General features: G+C 30.7%; 1 protein-coding gene and 1 pseudogene across 1 annotated transcript in view; one reads left to right on the top strand and one right to left on the bottom strand.

The window, feature by feature from the left end:
* The window catches only part of sli (slit guidance ligand), a 140,828-nt gene that overhangs the window by 99,985 nt on the left and 16,004 nt on the right, over nucleotides 1–24,839 (top strand). Inside the window, exons 5-24 of the mRNA XM_015510611.2 lie at nucleotides 10,627–10,698; nucleotides 11,183–11,254; nucleotides 11,344–11,579; nucleotides 12,859–13,021; nucleotides 13,484–13,555; nucleotides 14,196–14,267; nucleotides 15,575–15,646; nucleotides 15,759–15,830; nucleotides 17,000–17,071; nucleotides 18,538–18,695; nucleotides 19,522–19,669; nucleotides 19,754–19,900; nucleotides 19,975–20,046; nucleotides 20,127–20,198; nucleotides 20,268–20,431; nucleotides 20,775–20,907; nucleotides 20,983–21,054; nucleotides 21,116–21,187; nucleotides 21,254–21,325; nucleotides 21,393–21,464. Coding sequence (XP_015366097.2) covers nucleotides 10,627–10,698; nucleotides 11,183–11,254; nucleotides 11,344–11,579; nucleotides 12,859–13,021; nucleotides 13,484–13,555; nucleotides 14,196–14,267; nucleotides 15,575–15,646; nucleotides 15,759–15,830; nucleotides 17,000–17,071; nucleotides 18,538–18,695; nucleotides 19,522–19,669; nucleotides 19,754–19,900; nucleotides 19,975–20,046; nucleotides 20,127–20,198; nucleotides 20,268–20,431; nucleotides 20,775–20,907; nucleotides 20,983–21,054; nucleotides 21,116–21,187; nucleotides 21,254–21,325; nucleotides 21,393–21,464 — 2,085 coding nt within the window. The remainder of the gene's footprint in view (nucleotides 1–10,626; nucleotides 10,699–11,182; nucleotides 11,255–11,343; nucleotides 11,580–12,858; nucleotides 13,022–13,483; nucleotides 13,556–14,195; nucleotides 14,268–15,574; nucleotides 15,647–15,758; nucleotides 15,831–16,999; nucleotides 17,072–18,537; nucleotides 18,696–19,521; nucleotides 19,670–19,753; nucleotides 19,901–19,974; nucleotides 20,047–20,126; nucleotides 20,199–20,267; nucleotides 20,432–20,774; nucleotides 20,908–20,982; nucleotides 21,055–21,115; nucleotides 21,188–21,253; nucleotides 21,326–21,392; nucleotides 21,465–24,839) is intronic.
* Nucleotides 22,707–24,486, bottom strand: LOC149058336 (uncharacterized; annotated as a pseudogene).

Here is a 24,839-nt window from a genome sequence, read left to right as displayed (position 1 = left end):
CCTAAGGGTCGACAGCAACGACGTTTTGCGGTTAAAAATAACGCAGCAATCCTCTGTTCAGAATTTCACGCGTATTGGCTGTGAAAAGTTTGCACAGCTTATACAGACTATGCTGTGCATGAAAACATAACGGCCCACCCTGTATACGCGTATAATAATATAATATTACAATACATATACATATACGGTGGCGTCGGCATGCGAGTTTAATAGTATAGTGCGTATATATGAGGAGTAGTGACTCAGTGGTAAACCCTTCTATGGCGATCGGTCGTCGGCGGGGGTGGATGGTAAAAAAACATCTCCTCACCCCAAAAACAAAACGCAGACACCAACGGTATGCATCGCCGCGCGACATGATGCATACTGTAAGTACGAGGGCGGCCAGCGTAGGCGACTATGATTACACGGATCACCCGGATTTAATTTATAGTCTGGCTTTACAATTATTGCTACTGCGGGGGAGCGTGCCCGAAGTTCGGGTGACGTCATTTTTATGTACGTGTGGCAGTGGAGTAGTTACGCATATGGTTTTTGGGGGGAGATGGAGAAACGGAAGGGGGAAAAAATACTTTAAGTGTCGTATTGGGAAATCTATCATTGTAAGTTAGGGAAAGTGTACAAGCAAAAAGAAAAAATTACCTAAATTACATTTTGGGCATGAAGTGCAAAAACGACTGTTCAAAATCGATTGAAATTTATTTCGTTGAATCATCATTCTGACCAACACATGCGTGCATATATGAGTATACTCGAATATGTGTGTTAATTTGTTTTTCATCAGATTATGCTTATAATATTATAATAATAAGGGCAAGCATAAGGGGTAGCATCTTATTTTTTTTTCAGGTTTTTCAAAATAAACTTTGTAAAACAAATGAATTAACTAAGGAATAAAAAAAATTTTGCTAAATAGATGAGCAATTAATTTCAAATCAAGTTACATTAAATTCGGATTGAATAACCTATTAAAACATTTTTTTTTTTTAAATATATTAATAGTTTCGTTTACCCCGTAAATTGCATTTCATTTTTAATTGAAACTTTAACTTATATACAATTTGTTGAATGAAAATACTTATAAACTTTTAGTTGGTGCTAAAATGAATTGTAATTATTTTCACTGTTTATATATTTACTATAATATATAACTTAATGTTTCATCGTATATTCGCAATCGATTAAATAATGAAACTTTAAAAATATGCATTTTAAAATATTATCAATTATAAATCTATATACTGCTCTAACAAAATAGTAGTTTTATACTTGGGTGCAATCGGGAGGTATTTCAAGTCTAGACCGAATAAAATAACTCACTAATACCTATATTTATTCATTATATTATATAGATAATATGGAAAAATTATCGTCTAATAACAATTTTATGGTTTAATATGATATATATACGTATATAGGTAGTATAAAAATAAATAAAAAAATAATTAACGATTAAAATATGAATTTTATTTTATTAATTTATATACCTACACTATGTTTTAAGCGATTTTAGTAATAGGTATCTAAAGAAATTTACTTCAACGTTTTCACACATTCGTTAAAATATTTTTAACTGAACTCACATTTATATAGTATAAGTACTTTATACAAATATTATAAGTTATGGTGTTGGATGTTTGCGCACTTTTAAACCAAATACATAATTTTTACGATCGTAACAAATAGACAACAATATAATATTACCTATACTACAATACGGGATCCAAGCTGTAAAACCATGCATATCAAATTGTTTTTTTTATTATTATTTTACACAGCAGTATGATTATTATGCAATTACGATTTTTATCTTGTAGCGAGTTTATGAATTCGTGTTCTCTCTGTAAGTGATAAAACCATGTTTCAACTTGGACAAACACGATGACATCCCTTAGCGTGAAAATTGCTTTCATTAAAAACCACTATTACCGCACAACTTCTAGAGGTTAAACCCTTACGCCCGCATACACGTGCATGAAAAATTATGTAGTTAAAAATGTACACGATGACTTTGGAAAGGGTATACGACGACGATGACGAAGTCGGTGGCGTGGTGGTGGCGGCGGCAACGGTATCACGAGCGTGACCCTTGAAGCGACTTCTCGTGCGTTAATTCTTATGTAGATCCATTAGCGTCACACAATGAGTAAATCACGTGTTGCGCACGAACAACGTTTTACGGGTATACACAATATAATATGTAATATGTACACCAAAAGGAGCGCACGTTCGGTGCTACAAATTGGTCAACAGATACAATTATTATTGTTATATGTGGTAAAAAAAAAACCCGATGAGAGCTAGAGTGAGACCAATTGAGAGGGAGTAAGGGGGTGGGGTGGGGTGGTATATAAAGAAATTTTTTTTAAATAAATAACAAACAATAAGATAATAATATAATAACGGTCAGGACGCTGGCGTATTACATATGATGGGGGTAGTTGCAAGCGGGCAGGACGGAATTATGAAAAATTACTTGGGCACGTATAATATGTGCGAGCCCTCTCTTCGTCTGAAGTGGATAATATTATTATGTAGTGCGCGCTCGTCGAATAGATAGACAGACACCATTGTTATTATCATTTTCAAACGAGCTGACAACATAATAATCGCGCAGGACCAGTCGCCAGCGTGCTGCCTATATATGCTGCAGGTATTGTGTGCGTGTGTGTGTGTGTGTGTGTGTGTGTGTGTGTGTGTGTGTGTGTGTGTGTGTGTGTGTGTGTGTGTGTGTGTGTGTGTGTGTATGATATGATTATAATGGTGAGTTTAAGCCTAAGGGTAAATGCAGGTGGAGGAAATATATTTTCCCCTTTTTACTTCAGCTCAAGACCGCACAACACACGAGATTCACTCACACAATCGTACATATAACCATATAGGCATAATATGTGTATTTTATTATTTATATGTACATATACCAGTTGCATAAGCCGTTCTGACGAATTTTTTAGTTTTTATCCGTCACGCGAGCTTGTAAGTGCGTGTGTGAGTATGTATAGGTATGAGTCTTTGGTAAACAAGCTATAGAGAGAACAACGCAGCGCGTTTATTTCGAATCGTATTATATATCATATATATATACATCTGTTACGACGCTAAGTATATTGGTACGAATTTATATATATATATATATATACATAAATAAATAAACATATAGATTGTGAATAATATTACATATTTTAATATTGTGTATGATAACCCATGCAGCACATTTTCGAACCATTTTTTATTCATACGCTTTTTATCAGTTTTGTAGGCGAATAATAAAAATATTTCATAGGATGCATGATGCATCCGTGTACCATCCTATAAAATATACATACGACCATAATACTTGTGTATTATATTATTAGATACAATATCATACCTATAAGCTGTGAAAATTACATTATTTACTCTATATGCAGTTTTAAAAAACTAAATTTATTTATTAAAAAAATACTTTTTACCATGAGTAGAGTAGGTAGGTACTAAGTATGTTCATGTTAACTGTTAACTTGTGATGTGTAAGCTATATGCGGAGTATAAGGTGACATGTTAATTTCATATTTCAACTAAAAATATTAAGAAAATTATCTAGGGGATTAGAGCTTAAAAGTGATCAATCTCTTGTGCTACATTTATTTAATTGTACATTTTCAATAACCTAATAAACAACAAAATAGATTCTCAACTTCTCACCCGTAAAATAGACTTCCATTAGAAATATACTACTTCGTGGATGTGGTTTGAGTTAGTAGATCGTCGTACTGGATTGCTTATTACTAGCTGCTACATTTAATATTTTCCAATTGGCAAATGTTTTAATATAGTCGGACGAAAAAAAATAATAAACTCAAGTTCCATAAGTCGTCATGTGCAGTTCAACTTTACACGAAACAAAATATGAATGCCAATAATATGTTCCGGAAAATCGACGTAAATCAAAGGAATCACTGCCGAGTTATAAATATATGATAAATACAAGAGTACACACACTATATCTACCTATATACATCAGTGCAGTGTGTATATACGATATCCCGTGCTGCACTCATAGAAAAACGAATTCAAATGCGCTGAGCCGTTGTTGTCGCGTAATTTTATTCAAGACACCTTAGCATAAAATATGTATTACAAATACCCCAACTGTTTTTATAAAAACACGACTGCCGCCGGTACGCGGTTGTTAAGAGGATTTACCCTCGTACGCGATTACATATATATACCTCCGCATAACACACATATATACGTGCGCGTTTAATTCTCGGACTTCCGGGATTTCAGCTCGGCACGGATTTCCTATTTCCCTTGAAAGGGTATTCGTACCTACGTCTGGAGGAAAATCCGTCGTACTACCTGGTGCATAACATAGGTGCAAATATTATATTATTACATAATATAACATGCAGTGCGTCTGAGATAAACGGTGGCCGTGTGCCACACACGAGGAGGTGTGCGATGAGTTGACGGTCGTAGTCTTTAATAATATATAATAGTAACCGCGGTAACACATAATATTATTATTGTATGGTGTAGTATTAAACTAATGACTAGGTAGGTGATTAATAACTAGTGCACCGCGCAGCCACCTCCTCTGACATTAATAAAAACCATTTACCGAAACCATTAAAATATCATTTGATTCGCTCGTATAATGCGTATAGATATAGTGATACAACATTTTAGCGTGTCCAATTGATAATAATTATCCCGATATGGAATGATTCTTTTAACGCGAGACACTCGTTATAATAGAAAACACTAACGCTCTTGAAAATATTTTTTTACATATAATTTTAAGTCATTAAAAAACAATATTTTTGGAAAAAAACTTTTTTATCGCTATCATTTTTTAAAAAGAATTCTACTATTTTAAATAATAACTTAAGTTTTTAATTGCACATTCCTGAGCAGAAAATTGTTTTGATAATTTCGATCAATAAAAATAAAAATTTGAACAAGTCTACCTATCTAGTTTATTGGACATTGGTTATACCTACATTTGTAATATTATTCAAAGTTTAGACGAGAGTAGTAATGGACCAACATTTTGCTGGGTACCCTTGTATAGTAGCACTATCCACTCTTATGATTAAAACTTTAAATAGTTATACATCATTATTATTCATAATCTACTGTAAAATTGTATTTCTATACATTGATGTATTTTTTTTTAAATGAATTTAAAATGCATATGTCATAAAAGATAAGTAAAAAAATGATAAAAATATACCGATAAAAAAATAGTAAAAATATATTTTCAAAAACGTTAATATTTTTTTTAAATAATGAGTGCTATATGTCAAATGGACCACCGGTATATATATAACCTATCGTTTTCGATGTACAGCAGCGGTGTATATTATAATGTATAATAATACAACAGTGCGTATAGTTTAGTAGTTCGTATTAAACGACTCGATCGCGATACGAAACATCCGATTAAAATCGTAATGCAACACCCACTATATTATATTATAGTCCTGCCGTATAAAATAATATTAATAATAATATATGTTACGTTGTATATTATTCGAATACGTATAAATCATCATGTTCCGTTTGATTTATGAACAACGACTAAATATTATGTACCTACTACAATACTTTAGCCACCACTCTATATACGTCTGTAAATGATGGTACACCGTCCGTCTCCGCTGTATACACTGCAGCAGGCGCGTAGCCAACTTTTTTTTTTAGGGGTGTTTTAAGTATATCCTGTGGGGAGTTCATACCATCTTCGTTATAGGTAGTCATCGCAGTATTCGTAGTACAATGCAATATTATGAAATATTTTGACATACAACCATGTACGATAACATATTATATACCAGAGCTAGCACTTAAAGTAAATATATTTCTTAGCAATAATACTGCCATGAGAGGGGGTACTCGATATTCGGCCGAAACGGAAATCGTATGTTTTTTGTTTTTGGCAAAAATGGCCATGCTCGACTATATGGGTATCTTACACGCGCCTTCGTATTGTATTCCCAACATAATATATTACTATAGTTGTATTTAGGCGTGTACTACTTATACTGTACAACTAATATTTTTGCACACATGCACCTAAGCTAAATTGTTTTTCTGTGTTACATACATTATTGTACGCATAGGCGATGTATATGCATAATATTATGTATCTGTTGATACGAAATATATTATAATATAAAACCGATACCATATTTTAATTTCATATTTTCATTCTTGTTATGAAATGCCTATTTAAAATGAAAAATATAATTAATGAAAATATCACATATATATAACGTTATATAATAAATATATACGTGTTCACTATTAATTATTTTAAACAGTAAATGTTGAGCTGTTTTGAACGTTATAAAAGTGATATTTAGCGGAATAAATAACAACAATAATATCCATAAATATCAATTTTTAACAGTATATCATCCATAATACAGCAATTTATTGTAATCTATTCATTCTGTACATTAATCCTTCGTTGAGGGTAGAGAAGTGGAAATCATGAATGTTTGAAAATATTTTGATAAAAATTAAGCGTGTTGTCGATAGATGCATGTAAATATCACCTAAACATTTATTATTTTGTTATATATTTACATACAACATACTTCATGATGATTGCCGATTCTTACTGCACGTATTCACATATAGGGAATTATTGTCTTAGCTCGGTGTACCATCGTTCGAATGTAATGCATTATGTAAGACTATCACATCAACTATAATTTAATAAGTCGCTTAAATAGATAAAATAAAAATAATACGTATATACATGTTAAATAATAAAACATAATATTGATTGCCTCAAGAATTGACCGTTATCCCAGCAAGTGTCGAATGATTCACCGCGTCATAATATAATAGTAATAATAATAATAATAAAAGTTTTCCCATAATCGCATATGTGACCACACACACACCGCATACGCGCACACACACATGTACATAAATTAATATCGTCATTTCTTCATAATGTAGTATATATACGCATCGTTTCTCGCCCCTTCGGGTTCGCGAAAAGAAAACGGTACGACACGATTGTTGGCCAACGTCCCCCTTTTTTTCCCCCGCCGAAAATGATTATTATTGCCCGCAAAGCTGTCACCGTCGGCGGCAGTCAGCTCACTCACTCTCTCTCTCTCTCTCTCTCTCCATGTATATCCCTGTAAGTCCGTCGCACTCTTTCTCTCTCCCTCGTATATAATATAATATTCTTCGATTAATAATAATGCGAAGGTGCATGAATCACCTAGTTCGATCAGTCATCGTTGTTGTTGCTGTACTGCATGCGACGACGATGACGACGACGACTCATACTACGCAGACGACGACTACAAAAGAATATATATATATAGGGTCCCGGCGCGGCGTGCTCCTCTCTCTCGAAGAGGGTTGTCGCGAAATGGAGATTACAAACGCTCAACGCGGGCGGGCGGTGACGAAGGCCGTCTGAAAGTTTCATAATAATATTCTAACGCCGATATTACCACCGGAAATCCCGTGTAGATTACATCTCTATATTATAATAGTGTATTTCGTGTACATATATATATATACGTATGAATGTGCTGTGCACTGGGATAGCTGTGTTGGCGTCCCGAGAGGATCGACGACGGAGATTTTTTCACATTTTTTTTTTTTTTTTGACGTGATATAAAAAAAAAAAACGTGTAGAGACGGAGTTGAATATAATATTATTATGACGTACGCGATCACACTGTGCTAATATAATAATATTACTATATAGATATAGAATATGTTGTACCAATATATTTTCTTTGACTTGTATAGAAATCTTAAGACAATCCGTGCGGGTCAGTGCATCGTACTTATATACGTATATAGGGTGACTCACTGACCATGATTATCCAATTTTTTTGCAGATAATGCAGTAGTCGTTCAAAGTCTGACTTTTGGAATTTTCAAATATACTTAAAGACCATATTTTCAAATTTGATGAACATTTTAATAACTGAGTACCTATAATATACTCGTCTAAATTTTTAATTTATAGGTAAATACTCTGAGCAACATTTTTAAAAAAGCTATCAACTAAATAATTTACAGTAAAAAAGGCGTACTCATTCTAAAAAACAAACATTTGTATCACCACAGGACTCTCCTTAAGTAGTAGCTTGAGTAATAACTCAAAGATTTGAAAGTAATGTCTTTGAGTACGTTATTATAAAGGGTGCCTCAGAAAAATCCAAAAACAATATGCTAATTAAACGTATCAAAAAAAAAAAATGTTAATATTATAAGTAAATAATTTAAGAAATATCCTCATATTAGCAAATTCTCAAAAATCATATTTAAAAAAAAAGTTATTTCGTTCCAAATTAATTTAATCGAAAAAATATTGAATTTTAAAAAAATTCTAAAAAATAAACTACTTGACTTAGATAAATCTTTTTACCATCAAAAATTGTTCTTATAATAAAATTCACAAATCTACTATTTTAAATTTATCCAAAAAAATTCATATTGAATACAACAAAAATTATTCCATATGTCAGATCTACGTGAGACACCTGTATATGAATTCTTAAAAATTCCAAAAATTAGAATTTGTATAAACTCATGCTATTAATGACAAAAAAGAAGATGTTGGGTTAGTATGTTTGGTGACTCACCCTGTATAGTGTATTAATGTATTTTCTTTAACTTATCTTGCTATCTGAAGACGATCCGCGAGGGTCAGCACGTCGTCGTTGTACTTATAATATATATATCATATAAATCGGTACGTATTTCGTATCGAAGATTTTTAAATTATATTATTTTTTTTTCATACTACAGTCATAATAATATCCGCCTCCGTGGCACTTCCGCAGTACGTTCGGTGTGTGTGCGTGCGTGGGTGGGTGTACCTAAGTTGAAATGTAATTAATAATCCGGCACCGTCAGAGAATACAAAGTCGACGAGCGCCCGTTTGCTACGAAGCAATTAAAATTTCCGGTTTAGCGCAGCTCCTTTTTACGTTTTATATTATATTTTATATTAGTATACTTATATACATTTCGTCCTAATCGTACGTTTTTTAAAATGTCTCTTTTATTTTTACTCTGTTTTTGACACTCGAAAGTTTCAGACCTCAAAAGCACTTTAGTGTGTCGTACAGATATGTAATATTCTAATGTAGTCTCAACAGCTACAGAACAACCACACCACGGTGTGAGCATGTATATTGTATACATATATACCTATTTAATATATATATATATGTTAGATATGGTTTGAAACAATTTTGCCGTTTTGTCGTTTAGAGATATATTTTACTGTATTGAATTTGCCAACGTATCAACGATTCGTTTTTAGTCTCCACGAAAACTGAAAAGTATATAATATATACAACATTCACGTCACCCATAAAATATATTTGAAGAGATTTAACAGACGTTTGCGCACTGCCGACTGCAATATCCCAAGATTTGATTTTCCCGACGCTCCTATATAATATGGATGTGTGACGTTTTTTCATAAGAACCGTTGACGTGCACGTTTCAGTATTTATCGTCACGGTCGACACAGTTTTAATGACGGTTCATATTATTATTATTATTATTATTTATTATTATTATATAGACGCATTCGTTGAATTGCGGATTTTCATTTAAAGTATATCGCTGTTGATCGGTGGGGTGAGGGGATAGGGTATTATTAATATTTCAACCGGAATAAATCAAATTCACGAATGTTGTTGGAATTCAATTATTTAGTTATATTTCAGTCTTGCATAACGGTTTTGATGTAAAGACATTCGGAACAATTGCGGTAATATAAACCATAAATATTAAATTTAATTAATAAAACAAATTTATTTGTATGTATTGTTACGTCGTGCTGTATACCACTCTCATTGTGCGGTTACATTATGGGTTTTCATTTTTCATAATTTTACACCCTCCGGAACCGCTTTCATCCAGGTTTGAATAATGTTCGTTTTATTACTCCTGTAAAACGAAAAATATATATATAATATATATATATATACTCAGCTCTTCGAAAATCCTGAGACTTTAGTGATGTAAAGTTAATTACCGGTAAACCTCGGGAGTGGAGCAGAGCGGGAACAGTCCCCGGAGATGCCCTTCGGCGACAACTAATGGAACGAACGAAAAACCTAATCAATTTAACGGGAAAATGGAGACTTTTCCCTTTTTTCCCTCTCAAACCCGGGACAGAAGTAAAAATACAATTCACAGTGAATAAAAATAAAAAAAACATGATGATAGTCAATTTTTACACCACTCTTATTTATTCTATTTGAAATAAACATCAAAATCCATTATACGCTACAACAAGTGACTACCAATATAAATAATATGTCTGTTGCTACTTTTTTTTTTAATGTTAAAACTTTAAAAAATAAAATAAATATGATAAACAAACGCTATTTTAGCACACAAATGTGCATATGAGAAAGTGTGTGTATACATCATTTCCATTACACGGCGTATTTTATACGAAAAATATATATATATGAAAAAGCGCCCCCCTTACCCCCTCGCCATCCATTATAAGCGTTTATATTTTAATACTTCGAAATGACTCGTACACAATAAACCGTATGTACTCGTATTATTTTGCATATACTTAAGTTAACTTGCTGCTGTTTACTTATAACGGTGTTTTTATGTTTACAGTGATCTGAGCCATAATCGGTTGCTGTTCGTCGGGAAGAGCATGTTGAAGGGTGCTCAAGCTTTAAGAACTTTGTAAGTATTTAAACAAAACAAACAAAAATAAAAATAGTCCAACGATCCCCAACAGGTATATAATATTGAAACTTATTGACTAAAGCGGAGGCTTAATTTCAATTTATGAGTTAATTTTTTCCCCCTTTTAAAAAAACTTTCCGTCGTCGACTTCATTCTTACGCATTGTGAAAAATCGCTTTCGTTCGTCGGAGCGCAGAGTATTTCTTTCATATTTTTTAATCGACCACAATGAAAATGTCTCCAAAGAATAAAAAGAAAATTCTGGTCTCACCGTCGTCGTGACGGAGGGAAAAAACTTTCTGATACATTATTCTTCGTTATTTCCTACTCGTCTGCATGGCCTCCTCTGTCTCGTTCGCACTGTTTGGTTTCAATAACGTTGCGAATAATGGTATTATTTTTCACGGTTGACGATTAATTGCGAAAGAAACAAAAAAAAAAACTTCATTATATACAATACCGCCCATTCGTTCGTTTACAGGCTAATGGACAACAACCGTATCCTGTGCATTGACGAGCACGCCATCAAAGGACTCAAAGACCTAGAAATACTGTAAGCATTAAAACGCTCTCAGAGTGGAATTAAAAACGAAAACAACGCCAATAATTGAAACATATGTGTGTGTGTGTTGATTTCCGCAGAACTCTAAACAACAACAGCCTGACTACGCTGCCTCCGGGACTGTTTTCTGACCTATACCGCCTGCGAAACATCCGGCTGTCCGATAACAAGTTCCAGTGCGACTGTAAGCTCGATTGGTTGTACCAACAATGGTTACCTAGGATTCCTAGACTAGGATCGTCGACTCACTGTCACGGGCCATCGAATATGGCTGGTCTGCCACTGGCCGATATGCATAAACACCACATGCAGTGCGGTAATTACACACGACAATAATTAATAATATTTTGAATTATTATAATAATAATAATAATTGAATAGGTACAAGATGACAAACAAATATTTTTTAATAATAGTAATATTATACAACCTTCACGATTTTCTTACGATTTATCAGATACGCAAATATAAACTTTAAAGTCATAAATCATAATTATAGGTGTAGCATAACATTTGATAATATAAGTCGATAATCGATTTTCGTCTATGAAAGTATGAAATCGATGATATTTTTCTTTGTACAATCCATTTAAATCTACACAAAATCTATAATATTGTGTAATTCCCACTAAAACATATGAAATAAATATTTTAAATACTTTTCTTGCAGTTATAGGAAATTTTTCACTGGATATTAGATATTTAATGTAATTTCCGCCATCGATATTATTATAAACCGGATATTTTATCTCCCAGATCCATTGAAAGGTGGTGTGAATAACGTTTACATTTTAAATTAATTAATTTTATTAGCGAATATATATATATAATTAAAAACTACGCTTAAAATTATTAAAAAACAATATTTGTTTATGTGTATATTATGAAAATCAATTAGGTATTTGACAATTATTTTTATCACTACAATTTTTAAACAGGACTAAAATTAATTATTTCAACATAAACTATAATGTCATTTTTAATATTTAATATTTTTAATTATAGTATTGTTATTATATAAGTGCAAATATTTTTTACAATTATTTTAATGAGTAAAAAATAGCTTTAAAAAATATATATTGAATTTATTCGAACAATTACAATATAAAAGTACATTTAAAATTAAAATTAAATCACAATTAAATGTGTATAAGTTCAACAATTACATGTTGTCCTCTTTTTATATACACTTACCAGAATAATTGTTAAATCATTATTCACATAAAAACCTGATATTTAAAATTTATATTTTTCAATTTAAAAAATTTAACAAACAATTTATCGAATTCATTAGCTCTATACAAACTGCACATTAGGACCACGCGTAAGTTTTATTATGCACCAGTCCATATAGAGTAATGCAGTCAAATGCGCATGTACGTATTATTATACGCATTCAGTTGATTAAGTGTATATAACTATAACTAATATATATATATGTATATATATAAAGGTATAATAAACTGCGGCCAACAATAATTGTATAATAATAGTAGGTACCTATCTAGTCTGCAGGGTCTCATTAGGCTTATAAGGCTATTGTGACACTTTGGCTAATACAGTGTAATTTACGAATGTATTTTAACTCCTCGTAGACGGCGATTTCGACGGGGAAACTGTGGACTGTGGTCCTGGCGTCGAAGACCAAAAGTCCTCATGCCCGCATCCATGTTCATGTGAAGAGGGGGGCATCGTGAATTGCAGGGAGAAGTCGTTGACCAAGGTGCCAACCAAATTGCCCGAGGACATCGTAGAACTGTAAGCACGACTATAATATTTTCCGTAACCCACCCCTCCAACTCCAACACCCACACATTAGCCAAATCAACGCTTTTATATCTCAGTATTCGTTTTACATACATATGCGGATGGTGTTCGGGTAAAATGGAATAAGTCAAAATGTTTGCTTTTCAGGAAACGAATAAAACATTTCAATTCTCTATAAGGTATCTATGACCTTTTCATCCTAGATTGACGAATAATGATAATAACAAGTACAAAAACCTAATAATTTGGAACATAATATTTTGTTTCTATGAAATATAGTGTAGGAAATAATCGATAAGTTGCCAAATGTGAAATAATTGACTTGTGTGTTCCATTTTATATACCTGCGCACCGACCATACATCATGTACCACTTATACCAATGTAATGTGTTTACGGTGAAATGATAATATAAATTGTATTAATATTTACCACGGTTTATCACTTTTCTCAGGAGACTAGAACAAAATCAAATCACCGAAATTCTCCCCAAAGCATTCGTTAAATACAAACGTCTGCGAAGAATGTAAGTACAAATACAACTTCTGTAATAATTGTTTAACACAATAAAATAAAAAAATAATTACTACCTATATATAATATTGTATACGTGTACAATAATTTTGAAAACACACGACATAATCGAATAACGATGATAGTCGTACTGCAGTGTACGAGGGAACTATAATAGTAAAATCGTTTTCAATGAAATATAATAATGTACAATACTGACGAATATATTTTAGCATTTCTACTTGCTCACGAAAGTTGATTAACAACCGGTTAATACGAATTTAAATTTAGTCGTTGACAAAATATGTTTAAATTATATTTTTTCAGCCCATAAATATATCAATTCGCTATATATATATAAATATATAATTCATTCATTACAACATGTACAATTGGCACATAACTATGCGTGCTTTTTTCTTAGTCTAAATTTAATGTTTTCTAAATTATACGTTTCATCTCCGTTCTTTGTACGCCAATCATATTAAAATATATTGTAACGTAACCATATAATATTAATATTATCTTCACTATATATAATAGTACCTATATATATTTTAACGAGAGAAGCGTTTTTTTTTTTTACATTTCAATAAAACAAATAGGTAATTATTTACTTTACTTATTAATAATATATTAATACGTATTTACAGTGACCTCAGCAAAAACCAGATAACAAAAATATCAGTGGACGCTTTTCAGGGTCTGAAGTCGTTAACATCTCTGTAAGTACACACTGTCATGCATATGATTAACTATTTAAAACACTTTTTTTCCTCGCGTAGATCATAAAATAATTTTACGATTTAGCTCCCAAGAAAATGTCTTTAAGTGAAGTTAAAGGTTTTTTTTTAGTTACACATATTAGTCATTTGCGCTGGGAGTATTATAGCGTGCATAAAATATCATGTACACACATACGTGGGTCTATATAACTGGTTTTGCTTTCGACATATCACGCGCATAATTGTTGGTTGCAAAAAACATCCGTAATTTTTCTGAAAAAAAAAATACGCTGTCCGTTTTATTACCTTTTTTATTCTGTATCGATACATGCCTAAAGTTATTTTTCCCGGTGCAAACGGGGTTTTCAAAACAAAAAAAAAACATTTTGAATGGTTTCTAAATGTGCCACGAGCTTTTTTATGTACGCCAAAGGGTCGGTGCGCTCTTGTTTAGGCGGTCGTAAATTCGCTAAAAGCCATTATCAATGACAATAACAGGCGGCGTGTAAGTTTGCCTTAGGCTTTTATCTGTAGACTTATTTATTTACTCGTTGGTTAACGAAAAAAATGTAAACGTTTATCACATCTAGCACTCGTATAAATGGCTAAGAACGTCATAATAATTTTATTTTCCGCACCACTGCCGCAATGTTCCCCCGAGTAAACGTTTTCCACTATTCACGAAGAAAATTCAAATAATTATATTCCGAAAACCGTCAAATGTATAAACGGATTATCCACCTGTTGTAGGCTAGTGATGCAGTATTGACTGCAATAATAACGTTTGAAATTTGAATATTATAATACTGCATAATATGCGCGTATTACATATTATTATACCGGTTTTCCGATATATATATATATATACGTGACACCAATATATATATATATATATATATATATATATATATATATATATATATACATGTACGCTTTCGATAATAATATTATATAGTATTAGAGCAGTTTTATTAAAGATATTAACCGAATTTGACATATATATATAAAATATAAAATAAAAGGAAAAACGGATACTTTACAACTTCCCTGCAAGCTATAACTTTTCAAACCTTTATATTTTTATATTCCGCAGTATATATATAAGCTGTACTATATACACTACACGCCAGCCGATATTCCGTGAACCACAGTACCTTTATATATTATTTTTATTGTCCTGAAATCGAATTTTTGCCATAAAATTTGTACGAACGAGAAATACACGCGTAATTTTATCAGGACGAGACAACCCAATAATTCGAAAAAATTGAATTTATTATAATATGTATTTTTCTACTTTTTTTCAGAATGCTGTACGGCAACAAAATAAAAGACTTGCCCGGTGGGGTGTTCCACGGCCTCACTTCGTTGCAACTGTTGTAAGTATAATAGTGTAAAAATGAAAAGAAAAAAATAATGCAATATACATAATCCAAAAACTATATTATTATTATTATAATACGTTGATGTTTTTATTTTGTTTGTCTCAAGGCTTTTGAACGCAAACGAAATATCGTGTATACGAAGAGATGCTTTCAGAGATTTACACAGCGTCAATTTGCTGTGAGTAAAAACTGTAGACGGTTTTATTTATTAATTTTTTTTTCATCCCTTTATTACGACCTTGTGTGTAATGAAAAAAGAAACCAAGTCAAGTATACGGTGGACCCAAATTGAATAAAATTGAAATGTTAAGATACACACAAGGTTACGCGTATATATACAATATTTGCGTATATATACCTATGGGCTCAGATTACCTGTGAAAACAATCGCTTTCGGATTTCCCGAGCCGAGTTTGAATATTCATGAATATTTCCTTGGGTTTTCACTCTTTCTCTTCGCTTCATCGTTCAATATTCAATATGTCTCTTGTTTAAATCCTACACTTGTTTTAAATTAAAATCAGTCCATGGACGCAATCCTGCGATTTATACCTATACCGAGTGTATTAAAAAAAAAATCATAGTTTGTTTTACCATATATGCTCTACCTCTTTTTTCTTTAACAATGCATTTATCGAAAATCTGAATTTCGGAATTTGTAAATATACTTACTCGAAGATTATATATTCACATTTTTGATATTTTTTACTCTACTTAAGAACCTTCTGTAATGATACAAACTTATGATTTTTTTTTTCAAAGGAAATACCATTTTTTTACAATTAACTATTTTGTGGATCATCTTAGTGAAAATGTTGACTCATCAGAATTAAACTTCTTGCGAGTACCTAGTTTTTGAGTGATTTTACTTGGTGTATTAATAAGTTAATTGGTCCACCGTGAATGGGGGCTATAAAGATTTAAAATATTAGTGATTAATTAATTAATCTATCAACATTTATGATTTGCAAAATTGGTTCAAGTATAATAAATATCAAATCTCTATAATCAATATTACATCCTTTTTGTATTTATTCAAAATAATTTCTTAAATTATTTATTAACTATATAACTTTCACAGATTTTGCTATACATTTAGGTAGTATCATTTTTTTTTTTATTATTCCTGTTACACCTTGTGTATAAAAATTTTAAAAATCAAATTTTGAATAAATTCATTGTCAATTAAAACAGAGGTGAACCACTTTGTATAATTCTGATATTAATATTTCCATTGCGTATTCTCAATCCCGAACACGCGAAAATCAAATAACTTTTTTTAGTCACTAAATTAAAAATATGAATAACATTATTATTTATTAATGAAACATCAAAAATTGTTTACAGCTCACTGTACGATAACAACATTAAGTCTTTGGCAAATGGAACCTTCGACTACATGAGGAGTATCCAAACTCTGTAAGTATTGTGTATATATTTATATTTTGTTTAAGTTTAATTAATCATTATTTTTATTCAATTATTATCAGTTTACCTTTCCATGAGATATTACACAATAATGCCACTTACAGCTGTCAGTAAATTATTTACAATTAATAAACTTCAAACTGTAATAATTAATAGTTATAAATGAAGGTATAAATAAGATACCCGAATTCACATTTCCAATTCTAATAACTTGATGTCAAATGCATTCCTTCCGTTTTCATTATTTTTAAAGATCGATATTTGATACAAAATATACACATACATAAGTAATACCAGTTATAAAGTATATCATACTCTATGTAAAAATGTATTCTCAGTAATATGAAACGTAATTATGCTGCCATATTTAATAATATAATATCTAAAATAATAGAAATTCATCTTTATTTGAAAATATTAATATCTACTGTCATATCCGTAATCCAACTAACATTTTCAAACATTCATCTTCGTTAAAAAAAAAAATTATCAAATATTCCTGAATTCTAAACGTCGACGCAAAAATATTATTTGTGTATCAAGCTTAAAAATGCATAGTTCTTTATAGGTACGTACACAAAAAGCTTTCATGAATAAATTTGATTTTCATTAAATTAATTAATATTAAAACTCTAGACCTAATGAATAAAAAAAAAAAACCAGACGCACTCTGCGAGGACTTCTAAGACTCTCGTCCCCGATACTATAAAAAGTAACAATCAAAATACCTCGGGTTGTTATTTTTATGTGGCAGTCTTATGCTAATCTCTCTCGGTACCGTGGAAAAAATTAACAGTTGACATTTCACGGCCTTGATCCAAATTTATGCGATCAAATTTATTTTGGCTTTCTCACTCGGAAACTCAAAATAAACGACTAGCTTAAAACAAAATTAATTCAAAAATGGCCGACCCAGAATTTCCATATATATTTTTCATGCTGCGTAATATTCGCAAGACGAAATTCGTCCACAATATTCAATATTATATGAACTTTAACAAAATCTCGTGTAGAGTGTATATAATATGGATTCCTTGATTGTATAATATATCCATAGGAGATTATTCTTTCCACCGGATATTTTTTTTCCCGTCACCCCGTTTCCTGTTCATAACGAAATGCGGTTGGAATGAATACATATTATTTAGTTGTGGTATATTATTAGCATTGAAAAACTTTTTGTACGAAAACTTCTTGAAAAATGTCTTTTTCTTTAGTTATAAATAAAAACATCGTGAATTCTACCAGATGTGTCTTCCATTATTATTTCTAGACACAACCCACCATCTCCATTGTTTAGTATTGTTTACTTTGTGCTATTTGTCTAAATAGCCATCAAAACAATCATACTTCAAGGGGGCCATTAGTCAAAAAAATGTACAAGAATTATTATCCCTCCAAATAAATAAAGTGAAAAATAAAATGAGATTTGATTGTTTATTATTTATTTGTTTCAGGCATTTGGGTAGAAATCCATTTAGCTGCGACTGCAACTTGCGTTGGTTATCAGAATATTTGCATAAAAATCCAATAGAAACATCCGCCGCTCGGTGCGAGTCACCGAAAAAGTTGCAAAAACGAAGAATAGATGGCTTGAGTCATGACAAATTCAAGTGTAAGTTATCATTTTTGTATACAGCGGAGAATTATTATCACGAAATATTGTCCTCTGAACCTTAATGATAATCTGGAATATATATATTTTTCCTACAACCGGGCTACAAGTATTAATCATTGATTTTATATAAAGTAGAAATAAAATTACTGTACGCAAACACCTTATACTAATATTATAAATAGGAAAATAAAAAGAGTATAAAACGATTTTTGGTTCAAGTATAATGAAGGTATATTGAGAATATATAAATATAATCTATTCGAAAACTGAAGTCTCAATTTTTTTATATTAAAATTATGCGATATTTATAGAACAATAGTAAAAACTAGTACCTATATGCAATAAATTGATGAAATAAACTTAAATATTAAAATATTATCATAAAGGTAATTTTATTATTAAAAAAAGATTACGTAAAATTATGCAATATAAAAGAAAAATATGAACTTAATTCTAAAGATTATGATTTAAATGTTATAAAAACCAATGCATAAATATTTTTGATGTTTAATAAATTGTTTTATTTTTAAATACTGAGGTCATGGAATTAATATTATAAAATTCCTGTATTACTATAAACAAATTTAAATGAATATATTAAAATCATAATTACAATATAATGTACTGTAATAACTTGATTTATTATAGTTTAAAAAAAAATTAAAATGTTTAAATATATTAAACGAATAATAAAATGTGAATAAACCATTTTATATATATTTATTTTTAAAATGTAAAATATTGTTTTCGAAGTTTGTTACAATTATTATGCATTTCCTATGTAAAACTTCGATACAAATATCGTTTATGATTTCATTCACAGGTCTAGATGACATGAAATCTAAAACCTCCGATTGTTTGTCTGATGTCCCATGCCCATCGAACTGTTCCTGCGAAGGTACAGTTGTCGATTGTTCAGGAAGATCGTTAACTGAAATACCAAAAGACATACCAATTTACACCACTGAATTGTAAGCAAATAAAAGTTCATTAAAATCTTAATTTATTTATAATTGACTTTAACAATCGTTATCTTTTTTATTCCACAAACAAAGACTTATGAATGACAATGAAATCGGAAAAATCAAGTCTGACGGTCTGTTTGGTCGGTTGCCTCATTTACAAAAATTAGAAATGAAAAGAAATATCATTAGTAGCGTCGAAGCGAACGCTTTTGAAGGTGCCATCAAATTATATGAACTGTAAGATTGTCATTCATTATAATAGGTATTATAAGTCTTTTTTCTTCAATTCATTATTGTTATTGTATTTATAGAAATTTATCAGAAAACAAAATTCGACAAGTACACAACAAAATGTTCATTGGTCTTCACAATCTCAAAATTTTGTAAGTTGAAAAAGTTTTTAGTAGAAAAATAAAATAAGATGTATATTTTATGTTTTATTTTGTTTATTTGTTCGTCTTAGAACTTTGTTGAATAACGAGATTACGTGCGTTATGCCTGGATCTTTCGATTATCTACCAGCTCTCCGCACCCTGTAAGCTTTAATCTACTTTGTTTGTATTTTCATTCCAATTATGAACGCATTATGTGCACGTGTTTTCAGAAACTTGCAGATGAACCCTTTCAATTGCAATTGTCATCTGGCTTGGTTTGCCGAATGGCTAAAAAAACACGGGCTAATTGCCGGAAGTCCCCGATGCGCCGGGCCCGCTCGAGTGATGGACGTCCCTATTCACGATTTACCTTCATACGAATTCAAATGCTCCGGTAATTATTATGTAATGTGTATTCATTGAGCAAATAACATGTCAGTTTGAGGTAAAAAATCTCAGTGCCCTAAATGTTTGTTTTCGTATTTGCGTCTACGTACTACGTGGATGATGTGGTTGTTCACTTATAATTGTCCATAAATGAGACGTTGCGTGTGCCTTTATTGGTACCTATGTCGTTTATCCTTAATTTGACGAAGTCGGGCTTAGCAAAATGACAGTGAAACCGTTTTCACAAATTTTAAGTCCTCCATACACGAGCCCGAGTGTTTTCTTCCAGAAACTTGGAGCATAAAGACAAATAATTCATTAGCTTTACGACGACCGTTATTAAATTTCAGGTGACAACGATCAGGGTTGTCTTGGTGACAACTATTGTCCTCCAAAGTGCACGTGTATTGGAACCGTAGTCCGATGTACAAGGGCGAAGCTAGTCGAGATACCAAAAAATATTCCTGCCGAGACCTCCGAGTTGTAAGAACTATTTTTTGAGTTTACTTTAATGCTCATATATTGACGGATGATTTATTGTACCATTTTTATGTTCAGGTATTTGGACGTAAACGAAATTACTTCGATTAAAGTCGACAGGCTCAATCATCTCAAATCGCTTACTAGATTGTAAGTAAAATGTCAAGCTAAATATTGATCACATAATAATCATAATATTATTATTATTTAGGGATTTAAGTAATAACCATTTAACAGTTTTATCAAACAACACGTTTTCTCAGTTATCAAAATTATCCACTCTGTAAGTAGAAAAAAATTATAAAAATGTTGAAACTACCTATAACTTGTATAATATCAATATTTTCAGACTCTTGGGATACAACAAGTTACAATGTCTGGAAAAAAATTCACTATCTGGCCTTAAATCGTTGAGAATCATGTAAGTATTAACTTCAACTTTTTGAAAATAAATATAAATTTATTTTAAATCATATTGTATTTTTCAGTTCGCTACATGGAAATAATATCTCATTGATACCAGATGGTACATTTTCCGGGCTCGACTCGATTACTCATTTGTAAGTATAACCCTTATTATCCAAGATCTATGTTAATCTCCTACCTAATATTACACAGTGCGTCCTATAAGTCTTGAGACAACCATTTTAAAATTAATACTAGTATCTAGATAATTATGAAATTCTAGGAAGTTTTTACGATAATACCTGAAAATTTTTTGGATCGCCTCTGTAAAATAATTTTTGGCCAAAAAAATGGTTCCAATACTCACCTCCCCCCTCCCCGTATTCACCAGATTTGAGTTCGCTGGACTATTTCCTGTTCCCAATGTTAAATATGGAGCTCGAGAGGCACCATTTTACCACCATTGAAACGATTCAAAAAGCAATGACTCAAAAATTCAAAAACATTCCCGAATCTGACTTTTCACGGGCCATGGAAAAATTGGGCGATTGTACAAAGTGTATAAAATATAATAATGGTGACTATTTTGATTAAAAAATTGCTTAAAACATTTTTTGTAACATCAGTAGCCTTAGTCTCAAAACTTATGGGACGCACTATGTATATCAAATCCTAATATTGTATAATGAAAACCCAGGCTGTGCAATACAATGCACAAAAATACTGCTAAACAACTATACCTACCATCCACAAAAAAAAAATGAAAATATACATTAATGTATTATCCTTTAGAAATAATAAAATTATAAAATTTGAGAATATTAATGAATACATTTAATAACGGTTTATTAACCACTAGGTAACTCATTCAAATATTATACTAATAATAATAAAATTACATAATAGCAAATAACGAGCATCGCCCATTTGCGCTAAAATTGAATATAATTACTAAAACAGTTAATTTGCTTTATATGTTGGATAAGTATATTAATATTATAACTTTATATTTATATTTTACATATTTTATAGAAATAGAAAAAAAAATTTCAAGCATTCCATGTCTTTTAATAATTTGTCCATCTTAAATAAATATTTTTGCTTGCATTTTGTATTTGAACAACGTCATCGTTCAACATTTTAAGAAGTATAAGCCAATATATACTTATGGATTTAGGACAATCGATCCCCGGGAAATTGGTCCCTTCGAAAAAAGACAGAATGTGGACAGGTTAAAATATTTTTTTAGCATAAAACGTTCTCATATAATATAATTATAATAGTTATAATAATAAATAAATCAAAAAAAATATATATAAATACATACTTAAATATCAAATAAACTTTTTAATCAAAATTAATATAATATCTCACAAAAATTAAGCTTCGATGGTTCATCAATGTTTTACAGCAAGACTTAAGGAGTACAAATAATTCAAAAGTTCATCTTTAGAAAAGTTAATATCAAACTATTACAAACAGATACAATATTTTTTTCTCCATCACTAATTATAAAAAAACATGTTCATTGTTCTTAGTCAAAGATATCATCGTTATAGAATTAATGATTTTTATCGATTCAATAAAAACATAAACACTCGGATGTTTAATCCTGACAATATGTTGAAATTTATTGTTGAATGATTCAGATATGTTATTAGTGCGGGCACAACCTTTTTTTGTTGCATTATATACACTCCATAAATGTGGTAGAAAAATCGGTGGTTGGGGTTTTAGATACGTGGTTTCGAATTCCGTAGTTGTTGCCTTATAATTTCCATTGACGTACGTAGCATCAAAATACATAAGTAAAGATGTTGTCATTGTGATTAATTGTGTCATACAATATAGATATTCCTAAAATAAAAAATTAAAGTAATTAAATAATAATTCATATTTTATTACCTTTTTTAATCATATCCACATGTAAGAATGCCAAAGCGCTTATTAATTTCACAGCTAGTCTTAATTTTTTATTTTCTTTGTATTTTACGGCTAGTCCTAATCTTGGACTTTTCTCCAAATAGATTGATTCAAGTGAAAATAGCATAGGTAGTTGGATTCATTTCAAATACATCTTCAATTGTTTTTATCACAGCTTGTTCGAAATCAATCGAAATCACTTTAACCGAAGACCAATATTTTTTTAATACCAATAATAGCATTTCATTATAGGTTTCTTTTGTTTTTTTTTCGCAGTAATACGTATACTATCGGTGACAGGTTGCAAAAGAGCCATTTATAAATATATGTTTTGATGATGATCAAGATTTTAAACAGAGCTGTGAAACAAAAAATAAAATTCTATTCTTATTATTTTTGCTGTCATAAAAAAGAAATTACCGTGAATCTTTTCCACCAGTAGTGGCACATTTTAAATTGTTCAAGTTTAATTCATTTATTGATTTTAACTTTGGGTAATTATTACTGCGATAATTCGTCGTAAAGATCGTTTAAAATTATTTTCAATAGGTATTTTTTCTACCTTCTTCAGATAAATTCGTAACATTTTTGGCATAAATTCTAGATGGTAAATTTAAATTTTCTTGAGCGTCTTGTTTCATTTTGCAAATGGCTCATTCCGCTTCCAAAACACCCGGATTAGTTTCATGATTATGTGATTCAGATTTAATTACATGTTTTTAATCACCATCGGTAGTAATACTACCGTTGCATACTTTTTTGTGAACACACACCCAACGTTTACCATTTTTAACATGTTTTTTAAAAACAAACAAACAATTTATATTTTTCAGTGGCTGGTTTTAAGACATTCTATTATTTCCATTATCTTTATAGTACAGCGATAACTTATGAAGGTAGATCGGTCAGTCAGTAATAAAAGATTATTATTTATCAAGGGAAATTTTTTATTACAGTTTACTAAAAATAGTTAGTATTGAAATGCTAGTAGGTATAGTGTTACACTTAAAATTTTATAATCCATCAAAATGAACCTTATTGTAATATCTTTTTTATTTAAAAATATTATTTTAACATTATAATTTATAATAACGAATAAAATGAGTAATAAGTTATTATAAAAATATTATCATTACAAAATGCCGTCTGCAATTGACTATTATATCTATTCGTATACCTAATATTGACCTAATATCGTAAAATATTGACCGGGGACCAATTGTCCGGTAACCAATGGCCCTTGTCTATAATCATTTTTACCTTTTTTTCCTTGTTGTAAACTCCATTTTTATTAATTATACTAATCAAAATAATTAAAATAAACAATATAGGTACAGACGAAAATATTAGGTATGTAGCGTAACGTAACAAATGTCTGATAAAATCACTCTTCGATCGTTCTTATTCGATGATTTGACGAATAACAATATCCAATAACGGAAGTACCTATTAGGTACATCTTACAAGTTACAACATAATAAAACTAATATATAACTTGTTTGCAGTCTGTCTACGCAAGAGTATTCAAAACTTTAAAATCTTTAGACTTATAAAAATAACTTTATGTTACAACTCACAAATGTTAGTAATGTTTGTATGTCGTGTCT

Source organism: Diuraphis noxia, unplaced genomic scaffold (assembly GCF_037042655.1).
Source record: "Diuraphis noxia isolate RWA-SAM2 unplaced genomic scaffold, SU_Dnox_SAM2 contig0002, whole genome shotgun sequence".
In the NCBI taxonomy this organism is placed as follows: Eukaryota; Metazoa; Arthropoda; class Insecta; order Hemiptera; family Aphididae; genus Diuraphis; species Diuraphis noxia.
Note: the sequence above shows the minus strand (reverse complement) of the source record. Positions and strands in the feature narration are given on the sequence as shown.